Genomic DNA, 13,235 nt, shown 5'->3' with positions numbered 1-13,235 from the left:
TCCATCAGCAAAACTGAAACTACCAGTGGCACCTCACAGTGAATGTACTGGTTCCAGTAATGAAAGTGAGAGTCATCCTAGTTCTTCTTCTGACCAGCCCTTGTCTGTGATGCTAAAGGATATCAGTGCGTCTGTGGATAAAAGTAGAATTTTAGTGGAATTAATCAAAATGGGACAAACAAACAGCACAAAAAAGAAAAACAAGCACATCAGTAACAGAAAAAACAAAAGCAACACGGAACGTCCAACAATCCCTCGTTCAGCTAAAAAAATCAGACCAGTAGCTGAAAATGTTTCCTTCAAAAAAGCTCATGAGCAGGCGTGTAGGATCAAACGTAAATCACGTCCACCAAAGAAACCCGCAGCTGCCAAACAGTCGCGTCCGGTGGCATTAAATGAGGTGAAGGATCCACAGAAGATCAACCACATCCTCCTAAAATTGTTGCACCCATCCGTCACCGGAACAGAAGCCAACAAACCCAAGCTGAGAGCAGTGAGAGGGATCATCACTGCACAGGAACCCCGAAAACACACTGAAACGGCAGAGGTGCCGCTGCACAGAGATGCCAACCACAAGATATCTGAGATCAAACCCATCAGAGATGTCAAACAGGAAACACAGGTAAATAAAATATACAACATTTATTATTTCTGATGTGATGACGTGTGATGTCTGACGGTCGTGTTTATCTCTCAGGATGTTCCGGATGTCTCTGGTGTAAACAGAAGCTCTTCAAAAAGTAAGTCGGATCAGATCAGATCTGCTATAAACAGTAAATCTACACAGAGCTTTGTTTTCTGTACAGATTAATAACTGATAACTGACAGACAGATAGACTGACTGACTGACTGACTGACTGGTGCAATGACTGTTGGACTGACTGATTGACTGACTCACTGACTGACACACTGACTGACTAATTGACTGATGTGCCAAGTGACACACTGACTTATTAACACAGAGATTTACTGACACATTGATTAACTGACAAGCAAACTGACTGACACTGTGACTGACACACTGACTAACACTGACTGACACTTTGAATGTCGGACTGAGTGACTGACACAATGATTGTCAGACTTGCTGACCGATTGACTGACTGACTGACACGGTGGCTGACTGACTAACACACTGATTGGCACAATGACTGACTGACTGACTAATTGACACACTAACTGACACACTTACTGACTGACATGCTAACCGACATGCAGACTGGCTCACTGACTGACTAATTGACTGACGTACTAAGTGACACACTAACTGTTAGACTGACTGACACAATGACCAACTGACTGACACACTGACTGGTTGACTGACACGCTAACTGACACACTGACTGACTGACAGACACATTGACTGACTCAGTAACTGACTGACACACTAACAGTTGGACAGACTGACACACTGACTGACTGACACACTGACTGAACTCATATTGTAAATGTAACTGATAACATGAAGTATTCATGTGTGTGTGTGTGTGTGTGTGTGTGTGTGTGTGTGTGTGTGTGTGTGTGGTGTTTAGGGCAGGTGAATGAATTGTTGACGATCTCTCTGAGAGAAGAGGAGCTGAACAACTCTCTGCAGGAGGTGGATTGGAAGTTACTTAAGGCCCAAGCTGTTCTTCACTATGCCTTTATAGAAGTTGAGCACCTACAAATAATCAAACAGCGGGTTCGTATCAAAACTTTACACAACAATTCTACACGAGTGTTTCTATAATGGCAGTGTATGTTTTTGGGGAAAGACAGAGTAGAATCTTTAAAGCTCATATGTACGGATAAAAGACAATAACAAGAGGACACAATGCAGAGTCCTTTGTTTGTGGAGTTTGCATGTTCTCCCCGTGTCTGTGTGGGTTTCCTCCGGGAGCTCCGGTTTCCTCCCACAGTCCAAAGACGTGCAAGTGAGGTGAACTGGAGATACAAAATTGTCCACGACTGTGTTTGATATTAAACTTGAACTGATGAATCAACACTTTAAACTGATTTTTAACCTCGTTTTGCATTAAACACTTTGTTCCTAGTATGGTTTAAGGGGTTTTTCAAACTTTTTGTTCATGATTTATTTATTTATGAATTTTTTTATATATATACAGTGTATCACAAAAGTGAGTACACCCCTCACATTTCTGCAGATATTTAAGTATATCTTTTCATGGGACAACACTGACAAAATGACACTTTGACACAATGAAAAGTAGTCTGTGTGCAGCTTATATAACAGTGTAAATTTATTCTTCCCTCAAAATAACTCAATATACAGCCATTAATGTCTAAACCACCAGCAACAAAAGTGAGTACACCCCTTAGTGAAAGTTCCTGAAGTGTCAATATTTTGTGTGGCCACCATTATTTCCCAGAACTGCCTTAACTCTGCTGGGCATGGAGTTTACCAGAGCTTCACAGGTTGCCACTGGAATGCTTTTCCACTCCTCCATGACGACATCACGGAGCTGGCGGATATTCGAGACTTTGCGCTCCTCCACCTTCCGCTTGAGGATGCCCCAAAGATGTTCTATTGGGTTTAGGTCTGGAGACATGCTTGGCCAGTCCATCACCTTTACCCTCAGCCTCTTCAATAAAGCAGTGGTCGTCTTAGAGGTGTGTTTGGGGTCATTATCATGCTGGAACACTGCCCTGCGACCCAGTTTCCGGAGGGAGGGGATCATGCTCTGCTTCAGTATTTCACAGTACATATTAGAGTTCATGTGTCCCTCAATGAAATGTAACTCCCCAACACCTGCTGCACTCATGCAGCCCCAGACCATGGCATTCCCACCACCATGCTTGACTGTAGGCATGACACACTTATCTTTGTACTCCTCACCTGATTGCCGCCACACATGCTTGAGACCATCTGAACCAAACAAATTAATCTTGGTCTCATCAGACCATAGGACATGGTTCCAGTAATCCATGTCCTTTGTTGACATGTCTTCAGCAAACTGTTTGCGGGCTTTCTTGTGTAGAGACTTCAGAAGAGGCTTCCTTCTGGGGTGACAGCCATGCAGACCAATATGATGTAGTGTGCGGCGTATGGTCTGAGCACTGACAGGCTGACCCCCCACCTTTTCAATCTCTGCAGCAATGCTGACAGCACTCCTGCGCCTATCTTTCAAAGACAGCAGTTGGATGTGACGCTGAGCACGTGCACTCAGCTTCTTTGGACGACCAACGCGAGGTCTGTTCTGAGTGGACCCTGCTCTTTTAAAATGCTGGATGATCTTGGCCACTGTGCTGCAGTGTTTCAGGGTGTTGGCAATCTTCTTGTAGCCTTGGCCATCTTCATGTAGCGCAACAATTCGTCTTTTAAGATCCTCAGAGAGTTCTTTGCCATGAGGTGCCATGTTGGAACTTTCAGTGACCAGTATGAGAGAGTGTGAGAGCTGTACTACTAAATTGAACACACCTGCTCCCTATGCACACCTGAGACCTAGTAACACTAACAAATCACATGACATTTTGGAGGGAAAATGACAAGCAGTGCTCAATTTGGACATTTAGGGGTGTAGTCTCTTAGGGGTGTACTCACTTTTGTTGCCGGTGGTTTAGACATTAATGGCTGTATATTGAGTTATTTTGAGGGAAGAATAAATTTACACTGTTATATAAGCTGCACACAGACTACTTTTCATTGTGTCAAAGTGTCATTTTGTCAGTGTTGTCCCATGAAAAGATATACTTAAATATCTGCAGAAATGTGAGGGGTGTACTCACTTTTGTGATACACTGTATATATTTTCCTCTCTTTTTCCCACAATTGTTATCCCACAGTCTAGTCGTGTCCAGTTACCCTGATTGTGTCCTCTATACTGATTCGACCCTTCACCGCTGACTGAGGACGCCTCTCAACTGACATGCGCCCCCTCCGGCACGTACAGTCAGTACAGACTGCATTTTTCACCTGCACGAGTCGAGTTCATACACCGACGGGCACTGTGTACGGAGGGCCACACCCCCATCAGCATTATTCCTCAGCCCTGTGCAGGCGCCACAGTCGCACCAGTTATGAGGACCCATGATCCGACTTTCTTACCCTCTTACCCTGAACAACAGCCAATTGTTGTTCATGCTGCCGCCCAGCCCAGTCGGAAAGGCAGAGCTGAGATTCGATACGATGTATTCGAAACCCCAACTCTGGTGAGCTAGCGTACTTTACCGCTGCGCCACCTGAGCGGCCTTTGTCCATGATTTTTAACAATGCATCAAAACAAAACATAACAAATTATACTTAATTGATCAAAATGGAGGCAATATGGTCTAACTGTGGTTTACAGATGTAACGTAAAGCCTCCACAAGGGGGCGTTCATCTAGAAGTTCAGTATGTTTTTATGTACCTTTCAAAATTTGTTTATTTCTTATTATTTTTGTTCTGCGACCCTTTTTTTGGCTTGGGACCCACCCAAGGAAAAACCCTGGTTTAAGTCATGCTAGTTTACATTCGTAATAATAACAGGTTTGTTGTCAGTCAAATAAATGTACATGTTTATAAAGCATCGTAAACAGTATAATACCCTTCACAGTGCGGTAAATTGACCTTCTAATACAACAGTTAGCAGTTTGGAATGCAATCAACTAACAAATTTCAGTTGACGTTTGGTTTGACCCACCTCTAAGCCTGTCTTAAGCATTTCTGCTTTATTACGTTTCTAACAAGCTGTTTTAATTAATTAAAGTAATTATTAATTGTATTAGTGGCCTGTATTCAGTCTGTTTAAATATGTTGGTAGATAACTGCAGAGATGACATCACTCAGAGCTAAACAACAGTAGATCCTCCTCAAGATCAACAGTAAGTGCTGCTTATTTAATTCAGCGTTACAGTCTGAGTAAAAAGATGAATCCTGCAGTAACGAAAAAATAATACAAGGTGCCCAGGTGCAGCAGCGGGATATTCCTCTATCACACCAGCGCTGGGATTCTGAACTCTCTTGAATTTGAAAGTAGTTGTCAAGTCTATAAATGATAAATAATTTCAGTTTTTGTTTTTGAAATGATTTGGATTGTCTGCACACTTAATGCACAACTGAATGACTTTTTCCTCTTGTTTTGCATTCATGTGGATGTTCTGTTGTTTGAATGTTCTCAGTATGATGGGTATGTGCAATAAAAAAAATTAACACAGTTCACAGTACATACATAGCATTTAATTCTGGTTTGTGCCATATTTGACATAAAAAGTGCAGATTTATAGGGATTATGCATGCACCCAGACCCTCTCCTGTGCTGCCGTAGAACCCTAGGACAAGATTTCCCATCCACACAACCCTGCAGAGTTCAGTCTTGGATCTTCTCTAGCTCATACACAGCTTGGTAATTAATTTTCTGAGCAGGAGGGATTAAAACCCAGCAGGGTAGGGCTGTAGCTGGCAGCTGGTAGTCCTTGACCACACCTTGCATGTTCTCCCTGTGTCTGCCAGTCTTCATAGTCCTTCCACTTTCAAAAAATAAGTGCCAGTTGGTGGATTGATGTAAGTGATGCCCTAATAATGATTTGCACCCGTGATTCGAGAGCCCCCAAGATAAAATGGTCACTGGATATAAATGAATTATTATTACATCAGATGTAGATAAGTAAGCGAGTACATAAACTCTGTAGCCTGTGCTGAACTGTATCCTATTCAGTGTGTTCATTGGCCGTTCCGCTGAATTGGTGCCATTTTAACTTTAAAATTAACTTTAAAATGCATTTTTTTTAATTGAGCAATGTCCTGCACATTCATCTAAGTGCAAACTGAGGATATATGATTTAAAATGTTAATAACAACTCCCATAACACTAAAAAATATAGTATTTGTTCATGTCCCCGCTCTCTAACACGACACTTTACTCTGAAAAATAGAGTAAAATCTTTTTTCCTGCATCGTTTGGTGACTCCAGATCCCGTCTATCTTTTAAATCTTTATTTATCCATAATAACTGTAGAATAATGTGGTTAAAATCCACATTAGTTTTAGTCCCTCAGTCCTGTTACCCTCACATATTTATCCTTCTGATAATAAACATTTTTTGAACAGAAATGTACAGCATCTGTATCTACTGAAGCTCACAGGAGGAGCATTAGTAGGTTCTCCCTTTTTCCCCCGGTATGTTTGATAATATTGTAACTCTGAGAAGATTCGTCTCCACGTTCATTCCTGTTACCTCCATTTATTCTTAATTTTAAAAAGAACATTTTGTGATAAATCACTAGACTGTGCCCAGTGTTCTCGCACTTTAGCATGTTCTCCATGCTGCTGTATTTCATGTATTTACTCATTCTAGGTTAAAAACTCAGCGGTAAAAACACACGCTGGAACCAGAGCTGGGATCTCGGATACATCGTATCGAATCTCGGCTCTGCCTTGCCGGCTGAGGCTGAGCGGCCACATGAACAACGATTGGCCTGTTGTTTAGATAGGGGCGGGATTAAGCCGGATAGAGTCTCTCTCTCTCATGACTGGTGCAATTATGACTTCTGCTGGCTGATTGATGGCGCCTGCACAGAGATGAGAAAAGAGTGCTCTCAGGGTGTGTCTCTCCATACACAATGTAAGCTGCACTGCACTCGTCAAAGTGTAGGTGATAAGATGCATACGGCTGCTGCCTATGTGAGGAGGGGGCGTGGGTTAGCTCGTTCTCCTCAATCAGAGCGGGGATCGGCATTGGTGGAGAGGAAGCATGACGCAATCGGGCAATTGGATTCGACCAAAACACATTCTGAGTAGTTAAGTGTGTGTGGTACTAGATTCACTGTTGAACAAAGATAAAAAATGAAGTTTAATTTCATCCAGTTACTGCACGCAGATGCCACCCATGTCTTATGCTTGGTGTTTATGAGATACGCTCTGGACCTTTTATAACCCTCAGCAGTACAAAGTAGTTTCTGAAGATATATTAATAAAGAAACTGAAATATGTTGGCATTTTTTCAAAGAAAAATGTTGTGAAATAATGTAAAACATTATTAAACAGTTTTGAAATGGGACGTCTACCAAGCTAAAGCTCCAGTGTCCACATACTTTTAACTGTATAGGTTTGGAAAATCTAAACGTTTATTTAGCATTTAATCATCTTCAGTTACTGCAGCACTTGGTAAAAAGCATAAAAACACCTTAAACATGATACCAATCTATCGAATCCTACGGCATCATACACTTACAAACTTTATCAGTCAGTCACACCTGGTGGCAATTAAAAGAAACCAATCAACTTACTGGCAAGGTTTTCATTGGTATAATTAATTAATATTAATTAAAAATGAAAAAAAGAATTTCCATTAAAGTGGTGTTATTAAATACTATAATCAGAATTGCAGTTCAACATTGCCGAGTCACCCAGCTGTCTCAAACCTTCACAATACAAAAACGAGCGTAACAGAAGAGCCGAGTTAATCTCACAAGTTTAAGAAGCATAAAAAATGAAGTCGAGTAAATAAACAGACATGTTTATCATCTGAGCAGTTCTGAAATGAAATCTGGCAGTAGTCCTGGTTAGTCTGGTGTTTTTGCATCGATACGATCTGCAGAGCGTCCACAGCATCCTTTATATATTTCTTTTCCCACTATGCGTACATGGTCAGCTGAAGCCACTGTAGAAAACCAGAGAAAGAGAGATTGATCTTATTGAACATCATTTATACTTTCATGACATGCAGCTCAGTATAATTCTGTATTGACGTTTACCTCCAGAACGTTGAGCTTTATAAGTCCGTCTCCGTCAACATCGAAGGCTTTAAACGCTCCTGTAAAAAAGAAACAGAATTCATACGATGTGTTTTAGCATTTAAACTAGGTCCAAACCAGCGACACGTGCACACACACACACACACACGCACACACACACGCACGCACACACACACACACACAGCTCCTTCCACATGGTTACAGAAAATGTGATTTATTGACTTATTTCCTTCAGGATCAAGATCGTTCTTTCTTTCCTTCTGTCTGTCTGTGTTTCTTTCCTTCTGTCTGTCTGTCTTTCTTTCCTTGTCTCTGTCTGTCTGTCTCTTTCTTTTCTTTCTGTCTGTCTTTTCTTCTGTCTGCCTTCCATCTTTATTCCATACTTCTTTTTTTCTTTGTCTGTTTGTCTTCCCCCCTTTCTTTGTCTGTCTTTTCTTTCTTACTTTCTTTCTTTTTTCTTTGTCTGTCTTACCTCCTTCTGTCTTTCTGTCTTTGTCATTTCTTTCTTTCTTTGTCTGTCTGTCTGTCTGTCTGTCTGTCTGTCTGTCTGTCTGTCTTTCTTTCTTTCTTTCTTTCTTTCTTGTTTGTCTGTCTGTCTGTCTGTCTTGTCTGTCTGTCTGTTTGTCTGTATGTCTTTCTTCCTTCCTTCCGTCCTTCCTTCCTTCCTTCCTTTTTGTCTTTGTCGTTTTTGGAGATGCTCTGATTTGTTTTGTAGCTAAGATCCTTACCTTTGCCAATTTTTCCTGCTTCTGACATGAACAATGACTGACTGTTTCATCTGGGCACTTTGATTTTCTTCCACCTATTTAAAAACATTCAAAGGACTAGGAGGATGGAGGACCCTGCTGAGTCTGGTTCCTCTCAGTGTTTCTTCCTTGTAATTGTAGGCAAGTTTTTCTTTGCCACTGTCACCCTTGGTTGCTCAACAGGGTTTTTTGGTCTGTCGGTCCTGGATGCTGTAAAGTTACCTTAAGACAATGTCTATTGTAAAAAGCGCCCGTCTTTTACTGAGCTTTTTTTGGTAAGATCTGAACTTACTGAACATGCCCTCCAGTCGAACCAAGCAGCAAATGTAGCTGTCGAAATCCAGATAGAGATGCTCGTTGGCGTATCTCATGGCGATGATCTCATGAAGCTGAGGATTGAGCTGAAAACCTGAGGAACGTCACACCAAACAGACAGTGAATTAGTCTTATCAACTAAGAAAGCTTTAATTGTTGGTGACTTTAATATTCATTATGAGGATAAGTGTAATCCACTCAAAATTGCGTTTGATTCTATTTTAGAATCCTTAGGCATCACCCAAAATGTAACAGGACCCACTCACCGCTGTAAACATACCTTAGATTTAATACTTACTTATGGTATAAACATAGACAACCTGGAAATTATACCACAGAATGACTTAATCTCTGATCACTCCCTACTAATATATGAAGTGTCCCTGTCCAATAATATACAGCAACCAAATCGTTTTAAATGTAAGCGCACTATTACATCTGCAACTGCAGCAGCGTTCATAAACTGCCTACCAGAATTACCAAATATATCAGCATCAGAACCTAAAGAACTAGATCAGGCAACTCAAAACCTAGAGACCGTACTGCGCACAACCTTAGATAACGTAGCCCCACTCAAAACTAAACTGATTAGGGAGAAAAAACTTGCTCCTTGGTACAATGACCACACATGCGCACTTAAACAAGCAGCACGGAAATTAGAACGTAAGTGGCGTCACACTACACTGGAGGTGTATAAGATTGCTTGGAAAGATGCTCTAACTGAGTATAAACATGCACTTATAAAAGCTAAATCTTTATATTATTCATCCCTAATAGAGAAAAATAAAAACAATCCTAGATTCCTTTTTGAGACAGTGTCCAAATTAACTAAAAACGTCAATGAAACTGAATCTAATATACCGCCCGACTGTACCAGTGATGATTTTTTAAAATTCTTTAATGACAAGATAGAAAAAATACGACTTCAGAGTCAGAGTGTGTCACTTGCCAATGTTAAGTATGGACTCACTCCGAGCAGCATTGGTGATAATAGTAACGAGTTAATCCAACTAAATTCCTTTAATCCAATCTCCCAAAATGAACTAACTGTGTTGATTAAATCATCGAAGTCATCATCGTGTATACTCGATCCTGTTCCAACTCGTTTACTTAAAGATTTACTCCCAGCTATTGTAGAGCCCCTGCTTACATTAATCAATGCATCCCTTAGCCTTGGGTATGTACCTAAATTGTTTAAAAGTGCTGTTATTAAACCCCTGATTAAAAAACCTAATCTTGATCCACATGTTTTATCTAATTATAGGCCAATTTCAAACCTTCCTTTTGTCTCAAAGATATTAGAAAAAGTCGTTTCCAAACAGCTATGTTCTTATTTGAATGAAAATTGTATTCATGAAAAATTTCAATCAGGATTTAGACCCAACCATAGTACCGAAACCGCATTAATTAGAGTAGTTAACGAGTTGTTAATGTCTTCTGATAATGGATGTGTCTCTTTTCTTGTTCTATTAGATCTTAGTGCAGCGTTTGATACGGTCGATCATAACATTTTACTGGAGAGGCTAGAAAATACAGTAGGTGTTAAAGGACTCGCACTCTCTTGGTTTCAATCATATTTGACTGACCGCTCTCAATTCGTTTATGTAAATAATAAATGCTCAGAAACTACAAAAGTAAAGTGTGGTGTTCCACAGGGGTCGGTACTTGGACCGCTATTATTTACACTCTATATGCTTCCACTAGGTGAAATTATTCATAAACATGGCATAAACTTTCACTGCTATGCAGATGACACACAGCTGTATATATCAGCCAAACCAAATGATACTGACACAATCAGTAAGATAGAAGATTGTGTAAACGACATAAAAAACTGGATGTCGTGTAATTTTCTTTTACTTAATTCAGATAAAACTGAGGTTTTACTTGTTGGCTCTAAAGCTGCAAGAGACAAGTTGTCTAACCTGGTGCTAAACTTAAACACGTTCTCTGTTACTCCCAGCCCAGATGTAAAAAACTTAGGTGTCACAATAGATTCAGATCTCTCCTTTGATACACACATTAATAATATTACTAGAGTTGCTTTCTATCATTTGCGTAATATCTCTAAAATAAGAAATATACTATCTGTTAATGACGCCGAAAAACTGATCCATGCGTTTATAACTTCTCGGTTAGATTATTGTAATGCTCTTCTAACTGGATGCTCTGGTAGATCCTTAAACAAACTCCAGTTAGTTCAAAATGCAGCAGCTCGAGTGCTAACTAGAACTAAAAAATTTGATCATATCACTCCTGTTCTATCATCTCTACACTGGCTGCCAGTTAAATTTCGCATTGATTACAAAATACTTTTACTAACCTATAAAGCGCTACATGGTCTGGCTCCACAGTATCTGAGTGAGCTTATTAATTACTACAACCCAGCACGTCCACTTCGTTCACAAGATGCAGGGTTACTTATAGTTCCTAAAATTAAAAAGACCAAAGCTGGTGGAAGAGCATTTTCTTACAAAGCTCCACAACTCTGGAATAATCTTCCTGCCTCTGTTCGGTATTCGGACACAGTCTCAATGTTTAAGTCTAAACTGAAAACATATTTATTTTCTCAGGCTTTTGATTAGTATAGACAAAGGCGCAGAGCTTGGGGGTTCTTGGTCATAGAAACTTGTGGTGATCAGGGATGTTGGGTCGCTGTCGTTCTGCCTCTCTTGTCCAATCACTCTGGTTTGGGTAGGAGAGGTGGGCGCTGATGTCCTGTGAAAGCCTTCATGACCTTGTTACCTGCTCGCTCTCCCTTTTAGTTATGCTGTAATAATTAGGGCTGCCGGAGTCTAAAACTCTCTGTAAAACTGTTTGTCAACTAGCATTGTACATTATTAACTACATTCTCTGTTGTTTTACCCCGAGGGCATTCTGATGGAAACCTGTTTACCCGCCGAGGTTAAGGATTAAAGTCGAGACTGCCGGGACAACGATGCTGCTCCTGTCAGATGTGACGGGTCTGGAGTAATTGCAACGACAAGAAATCACTACAGACTTTATTGAAGACTAGAGCGGATAACAACTCTATTATTATTTAATTGTTTATTTATCTATTTATTACCACTGTATGACTTTTAGATCATTCAATTCTGTGTTTGTATGATTTGTGTAAATCGTGTATTTATTTAAAGTATCCTCCAGACCACCCAAGAAGGATGGGCCCTGTTGAGTCTGGTTCCTCTCAAGGTTTCTTCCTGTAATTTTCAGGGAGTTTTTCCTTGCCACAGTCGCCCTCGGCTTGCTCAACAGGGGTTTTTGTATCTGTTGGTCCTGGATTTTGTAAAGTTGCTTTGAGACAATGTATATTGTAAAAAGCGCTATATAAATAAAGTTGACTTGACTTGACTTGACTTGAATGAAAATGAATTTATTTATTCACAGGTAATTCAGACGATTTGAGTTTACCAGAATCAGCGACAGCGTTCCTCATCTCAAAACTGCTGATGGTGCCGGATTTGTCCGTGTCATAGCGAGTGAAAATGACCTGTGAACAAAAATATGGAACGAACAATAAATGTAGATTTTTTTGGTGATTATTTTGTATTAAAAACTTCACCAGGATGTAGATGAAAAGGGGATCGTACTGTGTACCTTCCACTGTTTAATCTTGTTCCACAAGTGCTTAAACTCCTGCAGGTTTAGTCGGCCGGTCCCATCAGTCTTTGGTGTTTATAAGGTCAAGGTGTAAATCAGTGCAATTACATTTTATCTGCATGTTCATTCAATGTAATTATTTATTTATTAGGATTTTAACGTCATGTTTTACACACATTGGTTACATTCATGACAGGAACGGTAGTTACTGCTCACACAAGATTCATCAGTTCAAGTTTAATATCAAATACATTCATGAACAATTTTGTATCTATCTTCAATTTACCTCACTTACACGTATTTGTACTATGGGAGGAAACCAGAGCTCCCAGAGGAAAGCCATGACATGCAAACTCCGCACAGAAAGGACCCAGACCACCCCACCTGGGGATCAAACCCAGGACCTTCTAGCTGTGAGGCGACAGTGCTACCCACCGAGCCTCAACATGTATCCTTAAATTTGAGAACAGGGTAAATAATTCCATTACAAGTCAGTTGGGTGGCACAGTGGCTCGGTGGGTAGCACTGTCGCCTCACAGCAAGAAGGTCCTGATTTCGATTCCCAGATGGAGCGGTCCGGGTCCTTTCTGTGTGAAGTTTGCATGTTCTCCCCGTTTCTGTGTGGGTTTCCTCCAACACTCCAAAGACGTGCAAGTGAGGTGATTGGAGATACAAAATTCTAAACACTAACCTCCTAAACACTGAAGTAATCGCATTCACTAATGTCTAGTTTTATTACAATCCCTCAGCCTATAATAATAAATAATAAATAAATAAATAGAAAGAAAACCCTAATGAAAGATACATCCATGAGTGCGATCATGCTTCTGCAGCTGTCCAGACTAAACCCTTGAGTCTTCAACTCCTTGTCTGATGAAAAAAAAACAACAATAGCAAAAGAA

General features: G+C 40.4%; 2 protein-coding genes across 3 annotated transcripts in view; one reads left to right on the top strand and one right to left on the bottom strand.

Moving 5' to 3' along the window:
- Nucleotides 1-147: 147 nt before the first annotated feature.
- Nucleotides 148-12,093, top strand: LOC134320783 (uncharacterized). Its single transcript, XM_063002397.1, has 5 exons — nt 148-622; nt 698-740; nt 1,533-1,681; nt 4,741-4,801; nt 11,605-12,093. Exons 1-4 carry the CDS (start codon nt 170-172, stop codon nt 4,780-4,782), a joined length of 687 nt encoding a protein of 228 aa, XP_062858467.1. The 5' UTR covers nt 148-169; the 3' UTR covers nt 4,783-4,801; nt 11,605-12,093.
- capn3b (calpain 3b) overlaps nt 5,135-13,235 on the bottom strand; it is a 37,998-nt gene continuing 29,897 nt past the window's right edge. For both annotated transcript variants that reach the window (XM_063002400.1, XM_063002399.1), the window contains 6 exons: nt 13,139-13,203; nt 12,331-12,399; nt 12,145-12,223; nt 8,711-8,827; nt 7,673-7,731; nt 5,135-7,578 (listed from right to left, as the gene is read on the bottom strand). In XM_063002400.1, the coding sequence (XP_062858470.1) occupies nt 7,552-7,578; nt 7,673-7,731; nt 8,711-8,827; nt 12,145-12,223; nt 12,331-12,399; nt 13,139-13,203 (416 nt within the window). In that variant the 3' untranslated portion in view covers nt 5,135-7,551. The remainder of the gene's footprint in view (nt 7,579-7,672; nt 7,732-8,710; nt 8,828-12,144; nt 12,224-12,330; nt 12,400-13,138; nt 13,204-13,235) is intronic.

This window comes from Trichomycterus rosablanca, chromosome 9 (assembly GCF_030014385.1).
Source record: "Trichomycterus rosablanca isolate fTriRos1 chromosome 9, fTriRos1.hap1, whole genome shotgun sequence".
Lineage (NCBI taxonomy): Eukaryota > Metazoa > Chordata > Actinopteri > Siluriformes > Trichomycteridae > Trichomycterus > Trichomycterus rosablanca.
Note: the sequence above shows the minus strand (reverse complement) of the source record. Positions and strands in the feature narration are given on the sequence as shown.